A 22686-nucleotide genomic window follows, 5' to 3' on the forward strand; every position below is an offset into this window, starting at 1 on the left:
TGTGTGAGCAAGCATATCTGCATATAAGCATATTTCTCTGTGTTTTATTTCAAAATCTTTGTCCTTTTTCTTCTTCTTCTTCTTCCATCAATTCCTAAAACCCCTTTCAAAACTCACCTTTTCCGGCATGGCGGCGATTACGGTGTGGCAGCCACAGGAGGAAGGTTTCAAAGAGATCTGTGGCCTCCTTGAGCAGCAGATTTCTCATCTTTCTTCCGCTGATAAGTCTCAGATTTGGAACCATCTTCAGAACTATTCTCACCTTCCTGATTTTAACAATTACCTCGCTTTTATCTTCTCCCGTGCTCAGGTTTCTTTTTTTCTTCACCCTTTGCCACCTTTTCTCTAAATTTTGTTGCTTTTTTCCACATTGACTTCTATGTTGTTTGCTTTGAAATGTTGGGTTTTCTTGTTTTGTTTATTCTATATGTTTTTGTGCTGTTTTTCATGTTTTTAGTGTGCTTCTTAGCTTCCCTTTACACCTTCATATGTTATGGGAGATTTATTTATGTGGGATGTGGAAATTTTTGTCTAGGTTGATTGTTCTAATTAGCGAATTCTAGTGTATTGTCTGATTAAGGTGATGGCTGAGTGATTGATTGTAAAAGGTTGCGACATTAGAGGACAACATAACATAGTTTACTCTCTATTTTTTATTTTGTCTCTTGGACCACTTCTTTGTCCACTTGTACAAGCCCCGATAACTATGCTTTCTAATTTCCGCGTTTTAAGTTTCGCCCGACTTTTTATGACCATATTCAAAATGGCAACTATTTGTCTTAGATGTCTTCAAATCATTCGAATGGTCTCTCCAATAATATTTAGTTTATCCTGGATGGGGTTGCCTGCAATAATATATGGGATTTTTTGTATATGGAAGTTTAAAAATGTTGTGCTCGTTGAATCCATGAATGGTAGTTATTGCTTATGTTCAGGGTCCGTAGCGTTTACGGTCTCTTGGAATTTTCAACTTTTTTGTCGATAATTTACGTGACAATTGTGTTAATTTGCTTTTGGACAGGGAAAACCAGTGGAGGTTCGGCAGGCTGCTGGTCTGTATCTGAAGAATAACCTTAGAAACACATATAAAGCTATGCTGCCTGCATACCAACAGTATGTGAAATCAGAATTGCTGCCATGTCTTGGTGCTGTGGATAAGCATTTAAGGTCTACGGCGGGCACTATTATCAGTGTTGTTGTTCAAATAGAAGGAATTATTGGGTGGCCTGAATTGTTGCAAGCCCTTGTAAATTGCTTGGACAGTAGTGACCTAAATCACATGGAAGGTGGAATGGATGCATTATCCAAGGTATGTTCTCCAGTTCACAGTTGGAATAATATGCTTAAATTGTATTACTTAGCTAAAATAGTATATTCAAAGAGAATAACGGTTCTTTCATTCTTGGTGCTACTAGATCCCTTCTAGATAAAGGTTAGTGAAGGTTGCTGTTATTATTGGCAACAAAACTGATCTAGTTGAAAAGACAAAAAACAAACAAATTACACATCAACATAATACCAATTATAGTGACTATAGTCCATATTCCATACCATTTATTTCCAATAATACATTTTTACACTATATATGACTCTGCATCACAGATTTGTGAGGATATTCCCCAATTGCTCGACTCTGATGTACCTGGGTTAGCAGAGCGCCCTATAAACGTTTTTCTCCCCAGATTATTTCGGGTAACAAGTATTTTCTTTTTATTTTTGTTTCCCTGTACTGTTTGTAAATATTTTTTCAATCTTATTCTTTTATATCTTGTTTTTTTTCTTCCTTCTTTTTTGTTTTACAGTTTTTCCAATCTCCTCATGCTTCATTAAGAAGGCTATCACTGGGTTCTGTAAATCAATACATTATGTTAATGCCTTCTGTAAGTATAATATGAGACTTTATCATCTCAGTTCTCTGGTTATTAACTATAATACTGATGTTTGGAATTGGTAGTAATAATCTAAATCACTATTTTCAGGCCCTATACTTATCCATGGACCAATATCTTCAAGGTCTGTTTATTCTTGCAAACGACCCTAACGCTGAAGTGCGGAAATTGGTGAGTTCTTAATGACATGTTATTTTTGTGCATGTATTTGATGTAACTCAAATGAAATATTTCATTATTTTCTAATATTTCACTATTACTTAATTACTTAATATTTCCTTTTCAAGTCCCACTGGTTTGATTTGTTCATGGTTGAAGGTGTTGGCCTTTTGGGCTTGCCCTCTGCTGCATGTTTTATATTTAATGTGTTATTTTGATGACAGCTAGGCCTGTTCACTTTTGCGTGTCACTGTTCTTTTAATTTGACAGTTTATCCCGACAAGGAATTTGATTAACTGTTATTCGCTGTATTGTTATTAATGTTGGAAACAATTGAATCATCCTAGTTGCCACTGATGACCAGGTTTGCGCAGCATTCGTTCAGCTAATTGAAGTCCGTCCATCTTTCTTAGAGGTAGCCATCTTGTTCTGGTTAATTGAAGTTAATTGGTTTTTTTTTTGAAACATTGCTTTTTGAGCCCGTGGATCTACTCTATGCACTCCATCAAACTACACTTTATCTAAGGGTTTACTTTGTTTTTTCCCGAGTAAGCAGAAAACGTGAAGGTGGAAAATAATAATGCATTTCATTTGGACACAATAAAGTCATACCTTGCCATGTTTTACATTCTTATATTGTCGGTAGACTTTATCAAGTCAAAAGTATAATTGTAATATTACACCCACTCAAACAAAGAAGCACAAGTGTGGTGCAGTGTCTTTTTTATTTCTTTAATTTACCTTTTTTCTATCACCTCGATCTTGTCTTATGCAATTCTTATCCACATTGCAGCCACATCTAAGGAATGTGATTGAATACATGTTACAAGTCAACAAGGACACAGATGAGGAAGTGGCTCTTGAAGCCTGTGAATTTTGGTATCTTTTTTTGGGATATTATTTTCTAATTGTCACAACTAGTAACTGATGTTCATCTTGTAGCTTCTAGATATTGATATGAATCACAAGGAATTTCTGTATAGAAGCTTCATGTGTATGTGTTTCTTTTGTTATTCCAACTTGCATTGTATTTCCCACAAGGGCGTAAAGATAGATCATTTTCATATTTTGTCAATTTTAAAAATTTTGTCCATTTTTTCATTTTCATATTTTCTGTGAAGTTTATCAAATAGCAGTTTCAAATCATTTTTGTCATCAATCTGCTGTAGTAGCAATCCTTTTGATTTTTTCTAGCTTCCAAGCTGAACAATTTTCCAATCATGTATATTTAGTTTCACTTATGTATGAGATTGATGAATGGGGGTTCATTTTATTCGACCTTAGTTTCTAGGATGGTATATGAATAAGCAATACCTGTTTCTGAAATTAACAAGATCATGTAAATAAGAATTTGATGTTTCCATTGCATGGAGTTGCAAAGTTGGTTTGCTATATTTATTCACTAGCGTACTTAAGATTTTAAACTATACTAAATTTTGTCTCTCTTAAATATGGTTGATTTTGCACCTTTTCCTTATTAATAATTTGTATTGTAGGTCTGCATATTGTGATGCTCAACTGCCACCTGAAAACTTGAGAGAATTCTTGCCTCGTCTGATTCCAGTAAAAACCTAATTACACATTTTATTTTATAATTATTTTACTGTGTGGAATTTGTGATTTGAAGTTTATCTGTTGTATCTATGTAGATATTATTGTCAAACATGGCTTATGCAGATGATGACGAATCTGTTATTGAAGCTGAGGTTTTCCCTTGAATCAATAGTGTTTTTAGATGACTTTCAATTGTATTTTTCTTGTTTAAATGTCTTCATTTGTTTTTACATTCTTTTCAGGAAGATGGTTCCGAACCTGATCGTGATCAGGTTTGATATTTTTAGGTTGAGTTACTGGCTTTTCTTTGGTTTGAGACTACCATTTTTCTAATTTCGTGAATTTTGCACCACAGGATCTTAAACCCCGATTTCATGTATCAAGGTTTCACGGATCGGAAGAAGTAGAAGATGAAGTATGTTGTAGTTGCTCTTATGATTGCTTATCCCAGTTATTTGTTTGATCATTTTGCTTCTATTCGTTCCAGTTTTTGTAGCCTTTGAAAGATGAAATGACAAGGAAAGCATCATTCCCTGATCTGACTTCAGATTATATTTTTCATATTTACAGGATGATGATGTTGTTAACACATGGAATTTACGGAAATGCAGTGCCGCTGGTGTAGATATTCTGTCAAATGTTTTTGGGGATGAGATTCTCCCTACTCTTATGCCTATTATTGAGGTGATTTGCTACTTCTTGTAATCATTTTGGAATGGTTCAAAACTTCAAATTATCAGTGGCTAATTAATGAGTTCCCAGTGAACTGATGCTCTATCATTCAAAAGGCCGAATGTAATGCATATATATATATTCAGGGGCACAGCCAGGATTCATTTATGAGGGGGCCAAGACTAAAGAGTATGTGGCTTATAAGTAATCGAAAACTTAGTTAGTACATACATATTATATTAAATGAATTTGATAATAATTAACATAGTTTAATATAAATTACTTCAATATAAATATATAATTAGACATGAAAGAACTAATATAAGTAAGATATTCTAAGAACTTTAATCTTTCAATAATACACTGCTAATGTATGTTAACATTTCAAAATAGGGGTGATATTAATAATTTTATATAGTAAAATTAAAGGATAACGTATAGCTGGGGGTGATCATGATATGGCAGGTCATCCCCTGCCAAGGTTGCTAATGTGTGGAGTCAATTTTGGAACGGGAGGGAGGGGTAGAATCATAGCAATGGTGGTATATTAGAAAGAAATACACATGTATATATTCCCATTAACTGAAATTCCATGTTTCCATCCCACATCATTCCTACTTCATGGAGTATTTTTCAGTCCCTTACTATTTCATGGAGTAGCAACAGCAACATTAGACACTTTTTAATCACCTTGCCTCCACCTCTGGTGATATTGGATTGAACATAAAAGTATATGTATGTAAGCAATCAATGGCAATAACTTCGTTGTCTACTCTGAAAATATGTATTCGTTTTTTACTCTATTGGGGAGTTGATGCTTGATACAGATTATTGTATGATGCTAATTTCTCCACAAGCAGTCACTCATTTCTAATAATGTGTGTAGGCCAAGTTGGTAGCCACTGGCGATGAAGCTTGGAAAGACAGGGAAGCTGCTGTCTTGGCTCTTGGTGCCATAGGGGAGGGTTGCATCAATGGTCTTTATCCTAATTTGCCGGAGGTATTCTATTTTTGGTTCTGATGGCTTTAATCTATTCATGCATGTGTTCAATTATTCAATCGGTATCACATACTTACGATAGTTCCGTGAATGGGTTTTTAATCTTGAATTTGTGCTAAAATAAATAATTTTTTTATTTGATAACATTAATTACAGCCTTGGTCACTAGCATCCATATTATATTGAGACTTTTCAAGGACTATATATATATGTATATATATAACACCCCTCTAGCAATAGCCATTCGGGCTTGAAGCGTGGAATGCACAAACTTCTTTTATTTTTTAGAAGAATGAGGACGACAAGGATCGAACTCATGACTACTTCGTCATAAAGGCTTTGATGCCATGTCAACTTTAAGCTATTGATGAAGGCAATGAATTGTTTTATATATCTAACAAAACTGATCTACTTTATTTGTTTCTTATGTTTAAACATTTGTTAGAATTTTTTCTGAACTTGAATTCTTAGGTGTAACTCTTAGTTCTTGCTCATTAATTTTGATAATATTAAATCCTTTATAATTCTGCATTTTTAGATTGTGGCGTTTCTCATTCCTCTTCTTGATGATAAGTATCCACTGATACGAAGTATTGCATGCTGGACACTCTCTCGCTTTAGCAAATTTATTATTCAGGTATGAACTATCTCTCACCTGCAGTTGAGCCATGATGATTTCTTTGCCATGATCCAATGATGCTTCCAAGGTTTCATCACCTTTGCTTGTATATTCATGCATCTAATATTCTGTTTTTACTTTTTAGCTTATATAATTATATGATATAAATTTACACATGTCACAGTCTAAATATGAATATATGATGAATATTTCACAAAAAAATCATTAGTGGGTTGCTTCATGCATATCTTGCATAAAAAATTTGGCATGCGTAATCAATGTGATATTATTTATTATAGATTGCTCAAACTCTGATTATTGAAAAATGGTAATTCCACAAGCTAATATCATTTATAATACCTATGAACTAATATATTTGTTTTATTTTAATTCGTTGTTTGATAAATATAGTGGAATTGAGTCTACACATTTCATTTAGAGGTGTACTCATTTTAATATTGATTTTGCATGTTAGGGTATTGGGCATCCAAAAGGCTATGAACAATTTGATAACATTCTTATGGGTCTTCTACGAAGAATTTTGGATGATAACAAGCGGGTGCAAGAGGCTGCTTGTTCTGCCTTTGCAACATTGGAAGAGGTTCTGACTGTAATTTGTGTTCGTTTATCATTAAATAATTGATTCAGTTACTCCATTGTAAAAAACTTTATACAAATAATAATTTGGTTTATTTATAATAGGAGGCTGCTGAAGAGTTGGCACCACGCTTGGAAATTATACTAAAACACTTGATGATTGCATTCGGGAAATATCAGGTTATTTTCTGACCTTAAGCACTTAAAGTTTGGGTATTATTAATTTAGCCCAAAGTAATAGTTATATATGTGGAACGAAAGCTATATTTGGAATTGGGATACATCAAAGATATTTAGGACAATTTATTAAAACATAAAAAGAGTTTGTATTCCACAAGGTATTGTTACAGTTGTGATTTTTCACATATATAAGAGACATGCTATTTTTCCCTCAACCGAATAACTTCAAATTATCCCTTATCTTTTTGGGCCAGTTAATACATAAAATGGTCCTTTTATACAAAAAAGCATTATCTTAAAATCTCTTTTTAGCTAACATCTCCATACATGAAATTGATTTCATCATACCGATTATAAAAAGAATCATTATAATTATAATCAGCTATTGAAATAATAATTTATCGGCATCTAACCCAAACACACCCTTGATTGCAATGTCAATACATAATTCTTGTTTACGTATATTGTAAAGTGAACCCTTATTTGAATGAACACTAGCCCTTCTTTGTGTCACATTTATTATTATTACATGTCCGCTCAGGCATCTTTTAATTTAATTTTTTGGTCCTAATTTTCAGAGACGCAATCTCAGGATTGTATATGATGCTATTGGAACTCTAGCTGAAGCTGTTGGAGGAGAGCTTAATCGGGTATGTTATTTTTAATAGAAATCATCGGTAGATTCCACTACCTTCTATTCCTCCAAGTTATTTGTCATGATTTATATAAAATATTCTTTCTCTTTTTTCCAAAGACATTTCTATACCAACTGGATCCTTGCTTTGCAGCCCGGATGTCTTGACATTCTCATGCCACCATTAATTGAGAAGTGGCAGCAACTTTCAAATTCAGACAAAGATCTCTTTCCACTTCTGGAATGCTTTACATCTATAGCACATGTATGTATCTCAGTTTTCCCTTTGTATTGTATATTAAAAGCATGTGCTGCCTAATCTGTGATGTTATTTAGTTTTTAGAACATTCATTATACATATGCATATTTTATAAATCAATACTGGTATGCTGGAAGACTAATTACATCAAGGTTGTTCTTTGATCAACATTATCTGTCAAAGCACATGTTTCAGTGAATAGTTGATAGTAGTAAGTCCATGGGCTTTTTACTGTTGTTCATATGCTACAGATGCAGAGAGATTCATATGCTTTGTTGCATAACCCTTTTACGTAGTTTCTAGATCATTCTCTGTGTCTGTGAGGATTTATTATCCTGTTGTAATTTTCTCCCTTATTTCCTAATAATATTTCTATTCTTATAATACTTCTTTTCTTATCTGATAAAATTTGATAGTAGTCGGTCAAATATTAAATTATTGAACTGACACTGAGCAGCAGTGTAGTTAGTATCGTGACACTCATAACGATCAAAATGCTATATGAAATAATACAAGTTCAACTCGTAAGGGTCACATATCATAACCCATAAGTCATAATAGCAAAATAACACAACTACACAAGTTCATTTATAATATTTATATAATCATATATGTTATTATGTGTATATAAATATTTATATATATTATTATGCATATAAATATTTATATATATTATTATGCATATAAATATTTATACAATTATATTTATTTATATATTATATATAGATGAAACAAGTAACATAAGGTAGACAGTGTTAAATTTTTCCCAGTGGAAAGTTTAAATTCATTTATTATATTTGAATTAAATGGGCTTTTGGTAGCAGTTGAAGCTAGGTTATCATTCTCTGATATTATTTATGCATAGAATTTGAGATAACCATATTATTCTGGATGCTTTATATGGCTGTATCTATGCCATCATTTGGATTCCCTTGCTACTGATATAGAATCATGATTTTCCATCTGTAACAGGCATTGGGTACTGGATTCTCTCCATTTGCTGAACCAGTATTTAGGAGGTGCTTAAATATAATACAGTCCCAACAGTTCGCAAAGGTTCTGGCCACACTCACTTATTTGGTCTTTTAAATAATACTTAACATTACATTTTGTTTGGAAACTCAACTTTTGATGGCTACATGTTTTCTCAGTAATTCCAAATTCAAATGACAGTATACTTATGAGTATAGAGTTGGGTCAATTAGGAACCTTTACCTTAAGAATGTACTATTATATCTCATGTATGTTTATTTTTTGTTAAGCCTCTAAGTCTCTAACCACTATTAATCCTATAAGTCCTACATCTACAGACGAATGTCTGAAATAGGTGAAGCCTGAATAATGTCATATTATTATTAGATAGCTTGGTTCATTGCCTATTTTATTAGTGAGTGTAAAATCTATGCACCGATAATGTAAGAGTTTTTTACACTGCCAGTGCATCATTAACCATTGATATATTTTGCTTTTATTTAAGAGTCAATGATGATTAACATATGAATGAATAATGTTCTGCTGACAATATAACAAACTTTTATACTATCAGTGCATATATTATTTTCTCTATTAGTATTACGTATGTGCACTATATTTGATTCTAAAAGGTTCATATCCTTTACCTTCTTTATTTATGATGATTTGTCTGGGGATAATTTTATTTTCCAACAAGTTTTGAGTGTATTTATATCCTATGTCAGGTTGATCCTGTTGCTGCTGGGGCACAATATGACAAGGAATTCATTGTATGCTCTCTTGATCTGCTTTCTGGACTAGCAGAGGGTCTTGGGAGTGGAGTAGAAAGCTTGGTACTCATTCAAAACTTTTATTTTAAATATTAGATCATATATTTCTGCTAGTAAATTAAGACTTTGTCTTGTATATATTTTCGTGATTTTTTTTTTGTTTACAAAAGGGGAATTTAGGTTTTTTAACAATTCATCATCATGAGAAGAGTCCTGAATTTGGCTTTAATTTTCATACCTTTACATTTCAAAGTAATTGCAACTAATCCTATCCATAAATGCGCATTTACTGGTTAATCTTTACCTTGCTTCCACCACTGTAGTTTTTTTGTCGTACTGGTAGCAGTTCTGCATCCTTTTCACTTTCTATGTTTTTTGACACATTCATATCTGCTTGAGATTTGTTAAACCATCAACTGCATGATTTATTGAGGTTATCTTCACTGTTCTGCAGGTTTCACAAAGTTCTTTGAGGGACCTACTTCTGCACTGCTGTGTGGATAAAGCTCCTGATGTTCGACAAAGTGCCTTTGCCTTACTGGGAGACCTTGCACGAGTAAGTTAAATGTATATCTGCCTACACTTTACTCAAGCAGTCAATCCTACATAGCCACCGATAGGATCTGTTGTGGTCCTTACACTTACGGTATGACAAAGGGTGTAGGAACCACTGCCATAAGCTGATCCTTATACTTGTGCATGTTTGAAAGTGTGCGTGTGGGGGGTGGGGGCAGGATGTAAGTTTAGGGGGTCTACCAAATATGTTATTTTTACTTCATTTTTGGAGTGAGTCGGGGATTTATCTTGGTTGATGGTATTCTTACTATGGTAATTTGGCTAGGTGTGCCCGATTCATTTGCACCCTCGTTTGTCGGAGTTTCTGGAGGCTGCAGCCAAGCAGCTGGTATGTGTATACTCGGTATAATTTTAGCTGTGGGTTTAAATATAATTGAACATGTTTTTTGATGTACTTTGCTCACTATACAGGAAATTTCTAAGGTAAAGGAGGCAATTTCAGTTGCAAATAATGCATGCTGGGCTATTGGAGAATTGGCAGTTAAGGTATTTTAATGCTAAAATGCTGTTTCTATCAAACTTGACAAAACTTCATCTTAGCTGGAATCTAATTGGCATTTCTGTACTTCGGTTCACTAATGGAGTTCTGGATTTTCCTAGTTAACAATCAGGACAATTTCACTTTTAAAACCTGTATTAGACAATAATGAATACCTCGAGTGTGAAAGGGAGCCCCTGAATTTGGTTTAAATGAAGTAGAACGGCATGTGGTTGTTGGATCAACTGAAGTTTTAGCTATTTATTCAGAATATTTCACCTGTTTTTAAATGAACTTATTCTGAAGTACTTGTTAATATTATTTTTCTTTTGTCCGTGCATTCCTGCCACTTCTGTACTTTTTAGTTTTTCTTTTGAAAATTCACATTCATGTGTATTATAGGTATGTTTGATCCATGTAGTGGAATAAGGTTTGACTGTTGTTGTATATGCATTGTCTACTACATGGATGACCGACACCATAATGCTCTATCATAAATCATGTCTCTTGTCAAAAAATTAATCTATAAGTCTTTCCTAATCTTTTCGCCTATGGTTTTTCTTGGTCTCCCCCTGCCTCTAGAAATTGGATTAACCTCCATTCGGTCTACTCTCCTTATTGTGGCTTCTAACGTCTCTTCCACACATGTTCTTATTAAATGTGCCTCTTAGATTGTTGATATTAATTAATTCAGGCTCTTGATACATAATTTTGCAATATATTCTAATAAGATTTTTCAGCTTTATATATTGGTGTTTTGATGGAGGTTTTGTGCATTGGTTAATTTTATATGATGCCTTTCTCGTCAAATTCTATAAATGTATTATTCAATCTTAATCTCACCAATTCCAGAGTTCAAATAGAATAGTCTAAGATGAATACTTTGATGTAATTTCATATTATTTCATTCGTGCCCGGGTTTTAAATAATATGCAACAATATAGTCTGATGTGTACATGTGTTTGTAGTTTACTTTTCTTTCCTTGTGGGTTTGCAACAATACATGTAGCCTTTACTTGTTTCTGATATTCTGTTGTTAGATGGATTATCAATAGACATTAACTAGCCCATAGCACTATTTATTCGTTTATGCATCAAATCTGTTGGTGTAAAATATGAATTTTGAATTTCAGGTTCGTCAGGAAATTTCTCCGGTTATTTTAACTGTCATTTCATGCCTGGTCCCAATACTTCAGCATGCAAAGGTAATTGTCTTATCACACTATTCAATTATATTTGAGTCACATTTAATTGCTGATTGTCTTGCTGGTGTATTAGGAACTAAACAAGTCACTTATAGAAAATAGTGCAATAACTCTGGGGAGGCTTGCATGGGTCTGTCCAGAACTTGTATCACCACATATGGAGCATTTCATGCAACCTTGGTGCACTGCTTTGTCGATGTAAGTCATTGAAGTATACTTAACTTATTTACCAATTATGTGCTCTCTGTAGTGATGCTTGCACCAATGAGCCCCTAACAAATATCCCCAGTTTTCTTCATTATTATAAAAAATTGTGTTTTGAAATTGAAAAAATGCGCTGTTAGTTTTTAGTGCGTAGTAAATGCTTTGTAAGTAAATTGCACTGGGGAATGTTAGGCGTGTTTAATTTACTTTTATAAAATAGTGCATGATACTGGAAGAACTATTAACAGGATGGGGTAATCTTCTCTGTCAAATTCTAAAACTGGTTTGCCATTTAATATCTTAATATGCATCCTTTCAATTTATGTTTTAGCAGTAGCAATCTCTTTGATTCTATATAGTATTGAACGATTGATCACATAACATCCAAGTTTGTTCAACAAATCGATTTTCGTAAGAGCTTCCATCTGTCTTATAATGAAGATCTTAAAGGACGTCTGAGAAAACTTTGAATTTTAAGGCCATCGCCACATTTTACATGCAACAATTGCATTAGCATTTTCTACCCCTTTTTGAGCTAATCATTCAGTTTGCACTGCATATTTATTACCTTGTTTGTCTTAAATATTCAACTTGTTTGGCTAGTGCTTTTGAAAATCGGTAAATAATAGTATCTTGTGCTTGTGTGTAGGTGTTTGAAACTCACACATAGGAATATATAACAGACAATAAACTAATCTCTAAACATCTTCACTTTACACATTGAACATGATTTTACATGTCCACTGTTTCATCATGGGGTACCTTGTTTATTGATTTGTCCTGTATGGCTTTTTGCAGGATACGAGATGACGTTGAGAAAGAGGACGCTTTTAGAGGTCTTTGTGCTATGGTAAGCTCCTTTTTGTGCACTAATTTTTTATACATGAGTGTGTGACTGCTCAAGTAATTGTTGCTTGTTAGAAACAGAAGATTAAAGAGGGAGAGAGTTAGGTATAACAGAAATGTGATCCATCACTGAAATGATGATTAATTACTGGTGTATAACTACGTATTTATTGAAGGTAGTTATGAACTGTTTACATGAGTGAAGTCAGATAAGCTGACACTGGCTACAGTACATAATACAAGCATTCATAAACTTAGCTACTCACTAATAGGGCTTTCCATTTCTTCTCAGGTCAAAGCTAATCCTTCTGGAGCTCTAAGTTCACTTGTGTATATGTGCAATGCCATTGCAAGTTGGCATGTATGTTTTCCATCACCATCATCTTATAATTTCAAGTGCCTTGAAGTTTCTGTAATAAAACTTATTTTACTTATGTCGGTAGGAAATAAGGAGTGAAGACTTACACAATGATGTCTGCCAAGTCTTGAATGGATATAAACAGGTTAGTATTGCTTCTCTGTCAGGCACATACCTTAGAAATTATTATGCACAACTCATAACTGCAATCTTCTTAGAAATTTTCTCATTTTTGACACTCCTGGTAGAGTTCTTCCATGTAGTATAACTCGTGATTCATTTTGTTTCGCGGCAATATAAACTAACTGGTGAAGGATGTTCCATCTTCTTATAGATGCTGGGAAATGGAGCATGGGACCAATGTATGTCTGCTTTGGAGGCCCCAATAAAAGAAAAGCTTTCAAAATATCAAGTATAATATATTTGTGAGAGTTTTGTATCTACAATGGCCTGGTTGGTCAGTTTGTGTGTTGTGAAGCAATATCGGAGTCTTGATTCATTATAAACTGGAGCTTTGTCTCGGTCCAAGTTTTCAGTCAGTGGTATCGATATTTAAACATGCATTTCATTTGAGCTTGATGATTGCATGCAGTTCACTCAGTTCTTCAAGATTTCATTTGATGGTGTTTCTCATGAAAAATGTACAGAGGATAACTTTCAACCCTTTTGACATTGTTGATTCATTGTTGTCTTCATAGTTGAAGCCTTAGTTAAAAGGCTAGGATTTTTATGTCACCATTTTTCCAATATTTTAGTTTGAATTGATAGGTTTTGTGCCTTTTACACAGTTTTGTACCCACCAAAGAGAGAAAGAGAGAGAGAGAGGGTTATATATTACATGTTCTAATGACTCCTACTTTTCTTCCAACATCTACTTATTACATTGTTTGTAAGTTGTAGTAACTAGGGAACCAAATTCATGCATGTCTTGCCTTAGGCATTTGAATTTTGATTTCAGACAATAAAGTATTTGATCTTGTTTATATTCAAATTGAGTAATTATTTATCGAGGGTAATATCTAGGTACTGTCTGTGTATAGATCTATACACAATCATTATATCATTCATCACTTATTCGTACTATTTTTTACGGAGAGTCACCCATGATAGAATATTGAATGATAGTATATCATTTGAAGATGTTGTTATCTTGATAACCCACTAACTAATTTCAATGTTGCTCATAGGTTTAACGATTGTGATATTTCATCTCTAAATTAAACAACATGCATATATATATAGAGGTTCTAATCATTAACTTAATAAAGAAATTTAGATGTTCAATCATGGACCTAAGTTAAGTTGTATCATTCACTCCAAACCACCCACTTTATTATTTATGTCATTGTCCATAAGCTTTTCTGAATTGTTCTAGGCTCACAATTCTCTTCAATTCCAACTAGAAAATAATAATAGAAGAACCTAGAAATAAAAATGAATTCTATATTTGAAATTATTTTCTTAATGTCCCCTTATTATTTTGCTTTCCTACATTAATGTTTCACTTTTCATTTTATGTCCCCTTATTATTTTTTTGTTTTCCCTTAACTTTTGTGCCTCCTTATTATTGTTTGCTCCTTTATTTTAATTCATTTGAAACTTCAAAGCTATCAAATCTCATGATACAAGGGAATTATAGGTGAAGTGATAAAGAGGTAGACGGTTTAATTTTCACTTATTACAAAAATATTAATATGCTAATATTTGCTTATAAAAAAAATCTGGTGATACTACCAATAAGACTTTTGTTTAGTCGTGTAAGGCCTGTTAAGATATCTTTGATTATACCCACAAAAAAAATCGAGTGATACTACATTCACCACAGGGTTAACAAACCATTTTGTAGAAAATTGTGGGAATTTGTTGTCACTATTTAGTATTCTCCATTCTAAAACAAATTGCTTTGTAGAAGAGTGATGATAAATGGCAACATATTTATATCTAATATATACATTACGAATGAGCTTTGTGAGGAGCATCATTCTCCACAACAAATATTTAAATAAATAACTCCACTTATATAGTTTAATGTTTTTTTATATTAGTATCATGTCTTATACATTTATGACCAATCAAAAAATTATTTTCTTTTAAATTATAAAGTAATATCTGAAGTGAGATAACAAATTTAATCTCTAAAGATGGACATTAAACTATTAAAGTGAATATCTTCCTTTAATAGAGAAAGTAGATTTTTCTTTTATCCGAGAGAGATATAACATGAAAAGCATTAATAATTGTGTTAAAAACAAAGCAAAAAAAACTTGGTTATCATTGTCAAACTTTAAAGCATGGAGGAAATATGAAAAGATAATAAAGTAACTTATATAACGCATTCTATTTGATTTATTACGGAAAACACAGTGTTAAGCGTTATTAGACAAAGAAATTTGTTGGTTGAAAAAGTAGGGAAATGCAAGTGCTCAATAAGTTTTTGTTAAGGTTCTATGTCAATGAGGTAGGCAATGTGGGACTTACTTTCTAACGTGTCCCCCTTCATATAAGTCTTTTGGCCCATGACAACCAGAAAAAAGCGTATTGAGGTAGGCGATGTGGGACTTATTTTCCAACATGCCCCCTCCACATAAGCCTGTCGGACCAGGCGAAGGGTTACCTTTGACCCATAACTGAATGGCATCTTTTGGCCCATGACAACAGAAAAGAAGTTGGGTTTTGGCTCTAATACCATGTTAAGGTTCTATTTCAAAACCAATTGACAATAAGAGGAGTAGCCCAACAAATATTTAAACCATTACCGAGATAATGTGGTAGGTGATGTGGAACTTACTTTCCAACAATTTTGGTTAATGGCATGCCTTCGGATCAATGATATTAAAGCAAAAAAAAAAAATAACCAACATTTAATTTTTAAAATTGATATAACATATTTTTAATAGTTGAGAACATGGTTTAAGACTCTAATTAGGTTGTCCAACCCAACAATGATAAGTGTTATGGTTTATGTGGAACACACTTAGAAGCCACTTCTCTCATTTGCTTCAGTGTGTTGCATTTAATATCTCCATCCAAACGACATTTAGAATCTTCTTTTCACATAATTCCCCATCCTCTTTTATCCTTTCACTCACTCACAAGAATTTAAGTACATGACAGAAGAAGCAACCCAATCAAATTAACCAAAAAAAATATACTCTTGAAGGAGAGAAACTAAGAACTAGAATAGATGGAGGGGTTAACATTAAGTAGTAGAGGAAGAGGGTTGAGACATCTATTTGTGACAATGTTTCTTACAACCTTTGCTACTGTCATAGTCATTCCACCAATGACAGATGTCACCATTGCTGCACTTTGCCCTCATCAATTTCAATGCTCTCTTCCCATTTTCCTCACTGGTTTCCAGCAAGCTGTGAGTATTATATATATGTCTATATCTTTTTGTCTTACTATTTACTATTTTTACTTTATTGATCGGTTTTGAGATGAAACCGAGTCGGAGCCCAACTTCCATCATAAGCTAAAAGAAATCAAAGTTGAGTCTTCGTCTACCTCATTATCATAGGTCAATACTAACACAAGCTTCCATGCACTTAGAAAACATGAAAGTTTTTTTCTTTATTTGTTTCAAGATGAAAATGAAATCCACATAAGAGTATCTTGTTAGTTTTAGAGTTGATAAGCTTTAATTAACACATTTTATAATTGATGACATCTTCATCTACAAGAAATGAATCGTAAATTATCTTCTGATATAAGGAGACAATTTATCTCTCCCCGTTACTAAAATTATAATATGTGTATTATTTAATTATTTTTTGCAAAAATATTTCTAAAACTAAACAAAACACTACATGTGTTATACTTTTACGGGCTGAAAGAGATAAATTATCTCATGATATGAGGATATTCTTTATTGGATAAGGACCATAATTTTTCTATCCCCTGTCTCAGGCTAAGCAAATGTCACAAAATATTATTAAAATATTAATTTATGTTTTTATAATTTTTCTTTTTAAATGAATGGAGCTTTGTGATCGGCTTGAAACACAAAATGGGACATAGAATAGGAATATGTCATATGTCATCCCCATCCTTCTTTATTCTCTTGACAAATTATATATACACCCACACACACAATAATTAGTTAATGGATTAAACTGTCATATAGTTAAGTTATCAAATCAATACCTCAAAAACTTTGTAGCTTTTTGTGACCACAACCATTAGGTCCTAAGTTCTCATTTTCTTCACGCAAGCCAAGCATAAATTAGTTTCCTCATTTTCTTTTACAGTGTGTATCATATGTTATTTATGTGCTTTTACTTTAACTTTAGGATTATGAGTAATGTTATTTAAATATCATGTCTCAAGACTAAGGTCACTTGGGTTCAAACGGATCTTAAAACTTAAACATTAAACATTTTCTAAACTATAGTGCTCAACAAACCTAAAGGTCAAAAGCTATTTGTGCCTTAGTGGTCCACTCATCAAATTAAGAAAAAGGAAAAAAGTTCAACATGTGACTAGAGTGAATTTATGAGTTTTATATATTGTTAATTCATTATTCATCATTTGTATTTTATTATTATCGACTCTTCAAAAAGTAATACAAATAAGTAGTGAATAATATATTAATTATGTATAAATTTTTGTACTAATAGTATATAGATATTATACTTATTTAGATGATAACGGGAAGAAAGAGATGACTCGTCTAATATACTCTTTGCAAAAAAAAATTTATTAATTGCAATAACATTTTAAATATTATATCAATTCATCTTTATCTCTCACTATTTTTATATATATATATACACATGTTTAATAATACATTATAAAAAGAGGTATAACTTAGTTTTCTTATTTTGTCCCCTTGAAAAGAACAACAACAAATTCTAATCTTTTAAAAGAAAAATTGTTGAAAAGCTAAATGTGAGTAATAGAAAATTATAAATTTATAGTTAGCAATTATATTATTAGAGTAGTAACAAGTGAATAATATAATTGTAAAATAATGAATAGTGAATGATGTTATGGTGTTGTAGATGACAGGAGTGGGATCAGTGTTGATGACCCCATTGATAGGGAATTTGTCTGACCACTATGGTAGGAAAGCTTTGCTCACACTTCCTCTCTTACTTTCTATCATTCCTCAAGGTAATCCATTCATTATTGTCGGAACCGGATCTTCTGTCCCTATATTATTAATAATTGGTTAGAAAAATATTTAATAATTAAAATTTTAATTTAAATATATTTTTTAATCAATCAATCAAATGTGTCTCTCGATTCTCTTAATGAATACAAATACTTTGTCCCCTGTTCATGTACCCTTCCTTATCGTGGAAATTAACATATCATTTTTGTAAAATAAAGTTAAGATAATGTTACTTTTTATTTGTTGACAAATTTTTATTGATCCAAGACAGAAAAACATGGAGAATATAAGAGGATCCTTTTCTCTCTTTGGCATGCAAAAACATCCTGTTGTAATGATTGACCATTGATCCATGACCCAGACCAAAAGTATATTCCATTCCCCATTTAACATGTACAACAAATAAATCCTAATTTTTCATCTCATCTATATAAATACCCATAACACTCGATAAAACCTTCACATTCAAGGGTTGCCACTCCTTTTGCTTTAATTTACTTACTTTTTCTTCACGTTACTTTTTTCTCATGCTTCGCTTTATTTTGCATGCGTATATATATATATATATATATATATTTATGTTATACATCTTTTATATTTTATGCAAAATTATATTCTAATTCCACCACCTTATTTATATATAAAAGTTATATGATTTCAAAACATCAAATGTTTAATTCCTAATGCGACACTTAATTTATTAACCATAAAGATGAAAAATACTCTTGTTAATATAAAAAACATGTAAATTTGAAACCAAAAAAGATGCCTAACAACAAAAAAACATGTGCATCATGACAAGGAGTAGTGAACACAAGCATGCCTATATAGCGTCATTTTTATTTTTATTTTTTTATAATAACTAATACTCCCAACTTCTTTAAAAAAGAGTAAATTTAACTACAAACTTTTAGGATATATTGAATAATTATTAATTATTCAAAAGTTACTTAATACAAAAAATTAGTAGTTATTCTAAACTTGTTACATTAAGTACCAAAAAATAAATATAAAGTTTGATTGGGTAAGATACTAATTTAAATAAATTAATGTGGCAGTGATATTGGCATATAGCAGGGCTACAAATTTCTTCTATGCTTACTATGTGCTCAAAACTCTTGCTGCCATGGCAGGTGAAGGCAGCTTCCATTGTCTAGCACTTGCATATGTGGTACTTCCATATCTCATAAAACTATGTGTTTGAATGTGGATCACATCTTCGGTCGAAAAAAATGTATCATTCGATATGTTAGTCAAAAAAATACTTTACTGTTAAATTTTAAATATGTATTTTTTAACCAATAAAAAACAACACTATTTTAGTATTTGCTAGCAAGTAATTTGTTACGGGACTCTTTTAGTATCTTTGTGAATAACATACAAATTCTCGAAAATCACGTATCGCGTACTATGTATCCATATGAAAAAGTACTACGAATTTGGTAACTATAATCCATATTAGCTTTACATTAGAATTTGGATGTTGATGTAACTAGGCAGACAAAGTTCCAGAAGGGAAACGAGGATCAACATTTGGAGTACTTGCTGGTGTTGGATCAGCATCATTTGTTGGTGGAACAATAGCTGCTCGTTTTCTATCCACTGCTCTAACATTTCAAGTACTTCCAATCTCAAATCTTGCTTACATAACTGTTATATTTGTTAATAGTTCTTTGAGATATCTCATATATAAGTACATATTCTTCTTTTGCTTCATATATGATTTGTTTAATTTACTCAGGTTGGTGCTATTTTTTCAATGATTGCATTGGTGTACATGAGAATTTTCCTTGAGGATAGTGTACCTAATGGTTTTGGCATGACACAGCCTTTATTGAGAGAGGGCCAGGAACCATGCCTTCAACAATGTGAGGGTGATTCCTCCAAAATGAAAACAGGAACATTTAAGAATCTTCCTTCAGCTGGGGATTTAATTTCTATGCTCAAGTGTAGGTAAGTGTTGCAATGCAGAAGAATGCAACACTTGATCTTATATAAATTGGAATTCATGGTTAACTTTATAGTTATGTGAATGTTATTATTACTCATATGTTTGTGTACTTGGAAGACTTTTTGACCTTAGAAGATTCATTTTGCAGTCCTACATTTTCACAAGCAGCAGTTGTTTTGTTCTTCAGTAGTCTTGCAGATGGAGGGTTAATGGCTTCATTGCTGGTAGTTTATCACTTTTCAAAACGTTTAGTTAAAATACTTAGTAAATGACACCTACCATATTAATTAAAAGATACCCTATACTACTTTCTTGTAACAAAAATGTGATACATTTGAAATTGGAATGAGGAGATTTTTAGAATTCTGCAATAAAGAGCATAGTTCACAGCAGAAAATAAATGTATAATGGCTAATCCATTAGAGTCTAATACCACCAAGAACTTTGTAACTTTTTGGTGTGTGATAATTCAATTTTGCACCACATGCAGTACTATTTAAAGGCACGTTTCCAATTCAATAAGAATCAGTTTGCTGATTTGATGATGATTAGTGGGATTGGAGCAACTCTCACACAGGTACACCTAAGTCAATCCTACAGTAGTTGCTTTGTTATCTTCATATAATCTTTAATCTTTCAGTTTCCCAAAATTTTCAATGAAATTTTACAATACTAGTGACTAATTTTAATTGCTGTGTTTGGTTTTCTGAACTTGTATCAGCTATTTTTTATGCCCATATTAATACCAGCTGTAGGAGAGGTCAAGTTGATATCGACCGGGCTCTTAGTTAGCTGCATTAGTGTAAGTTCCAGCATTTCTTATTTCAGGCATGTTTTGCCAATGCTAGTAAGTAACAATGTACCAGAAATAGACTACTGTGATTCATAATATATGATGCTCAATGCAGATGTTTGTCTACAGCATATCTTGGGCAGGATGGGTAATTTTATTTGAACACATTGTTATTTGGTTATAGTTTTCTAAAACAATCCATCAAGATTATTGAAAACCAAATATTGCAGGTTCCTTATGCTCTAGCAGGTTGTTCGATTTTTGGAGTTTTTGTACGTCCGAGTGTAAGTTCACCAAGAACCAACCACTATAGGAAATTATTTTCATTTTACTACTATTCTGATCTATCACTTTGTGGTTGTCACAGATTTGCAGCATTGCATCAAAACAAGTTGGAGCTACTGAACAGGTATCCCTAACGAAGCAGAATAGAACTTGCCACTCATACAATCAGATATGAATCTGCTGTTAAAGCTTTTATAATGAAGCAGAATAGAACTTACCTCTTCCTTTCACTGTTAGTTTAACTGATCAATCTTTTGATATAGGGAATGGTTCAAGGATGTCTTTCAGGAATTAGTTCCTTAGCGAACATAATTTCTCCATTAGTTTTCAGTCCATTGACAGGTATAAGAAGGAGCAAAATCCTAGTGCAGCTTTTTTATAAATTATAGTACTAATAAGCTGTTTTTCTATCTTATGCAGCTTTATTCCTGTCAGATGAAGCACCATTTTATTTTCCTGGGTTCAGTTTAATGTGTCTCGGGCTAGCACTGGTAACATGATCTTAGAATCCTATCATCTACTTACTTGTCTTACTGATTAGAAAATAATAACAAAATATTGTGTTCATCAAAAAAGAAACTATAGAGTTAATTCTTACCCTGAAGAAAGGTTTATATATAATATAATGTGTTATGCTTTTCTTAATTCCCATCGCTATTAATGAAAAGTGATACCAGGATCAAGTTTGAACATGAATTAATAGGCTTCTAACTTGCTCAAAATAGCAGAAATCAATGTAGTCTAGCATCTCAAAATATATCTATCCTAGGCAAAGGGGCTTGTGTGGAGTTTCATTCTTGCTATGATGAAAAACTTTTTTAACCATGATCCAGTTGAACCTTGATTTGGGTTTTATGATTATAGATATAATATTAAGGCTTGTTTGTTGCTGCTTAAGTTTTTCATCACTAAGTGTCACTTAGTTCTTCCAATGTTCCTTGATGATGCAGCTAACCTTAACATATCACACATTGCATTTCAGATGGCTGCATTTTTTCAGAGTCTAATGATCAGGAGTGTTCCTCCTATTGTGGTTGGTGAAACTAGCAGCAACCACCGCAATGAGTCCTTGGTCTGAGGTGGTGAGTGGTGATAATAGAAGAAACCATTGCTTCATACTTCCTCAACAAAACCATTGCTCATACTTCATAGTTCATACCCTATCAGAAAGAAGATAATAGAAGAGACCACATTATAGGTATAATATAAAGTATGGCTTCTAGGGACATTAGAAACATACTTTGACCCTTGGGGATCAAGAGCACTCGGTGGCAAATATAGGTAATTCAAAGTAAAGATTGTTTGGAAGGAAAATGATATGAACCCACTGGCATAACAGTTAGTCTTTCAAACTTGCAATGTTAATTATGTATACATCCAAACACCTAGCCTTATATTGTTTATACAAGTGTTCTAGTTTTCACAAGGTTCCTCTAGGTAGCCTACCCCTTTTGACACAAGGATTGTAGACATTTGTAAAGTACTTTGTAATTTTCATATTTGATGCTATGAAACTTTGTAATGTAGTACTGCTCTGTGCTCTTATATGTATAAGTCATATTGTATAAG

At 32.6% G+C, this 22686-nt stretch overlaps 2 protein-coding genes across 3 annotated transcripts; both read left to right on the top strand.

Moving 5' to 3' along the window:
• Positions 31 to 13820, top strand: LOC109354509 (transportin-1-like). 2 transcript variants are annotated; one of them, XM_019597069.1, is made up of 29 exons: positions 31 to 310; positions 1022 to 1309; positions 1603 to 1692; positions 1803 to 1880; positions 1980 to 2060; positions 2413 to 2463; positions 2842 to 2927; positions 3545 to 3611; positions 3698 to 3754; positions 3845 to 3874; positions 3958 to 4017; positions 4173 to 4286; positions 5161 to 5274; positions 5813 to 5911; positions 6369 to 6494; positions 6596 to 6670; positions 7249 to 7320; positions 7459 to 7569; positions 8536 to 8619; positions 9261 to 9368; positions 9760 to 9861; positions 10147 to 10209; positions 10305 to 10367; positions 11493 to 11564; positions 11638 to 11762; positions 12567 to 12618; positions 12907 to 12975; positions 13058 to 13117; positions 13307 to 13820. In XM_019597069.1, the coding sequence occupies exons 1-29, from the start codon at positions 128 to 130 to the stop codon at positions 13388 to 13390; spliced, it is 2664 nt and encodes an 887-aa protein (XP_019452614.1). In that variant the 5' UTR covers positions 31 to 127; the 3' UTR covers positions 13391 to 13820. The 2 variants fall into 2 exon arrangements, with proteins under 2 accessions (XP_019452614.1, XP_019452613.1); XM_019597068.1 differs by having other exon boundaries at positions 32 to 310; positions 10293 to 10367.
• On the top strand, positions 15992 to 22685 carry LOC109354560 (tetracycline resistance protein, class G-like). The gene is made up of 14 exons (XM_019597161.1): positions 15992 to 16339; positions 17976 to 18087; positions 19147 to 19259; positions 19585 to 19707; positions 19830 to 20041; positions 20188 to 20263; positions 20530 to 20616; positions 20761 to 20841; positions 20948 to 20980; positions 21063 to 21116; positions 21200 to 21241; positions 21381 to 21459; positions 21538 to 21608; positions 22100 to 22685. Exons 1-14 carry the CDS (start codon positions 16157 to 16159, stop codon positions 22193 to 22195), a joined length of 1362 nt encoding a protein of 453 aa, XP_019452706.1. The 5' UTR covers positions 15992 to 16156; the 3' UTR covers positions 22196 to 22685.

This window comes from Lupinus angustifolius, chromosome LG08 (assembly GCF_001865875.1).
Source record: "Lupinus angustifolius cultivar Tanjil chromosome LG08, LupAngTanjil_v1.0, whole genome shotgun sequence".
NCBI lineage: Eukaryota > Viridiplantae > Streptophyta > Magnoliopsida > Fabales > Fabaceae > Lupinus > Lupinus angustifolius.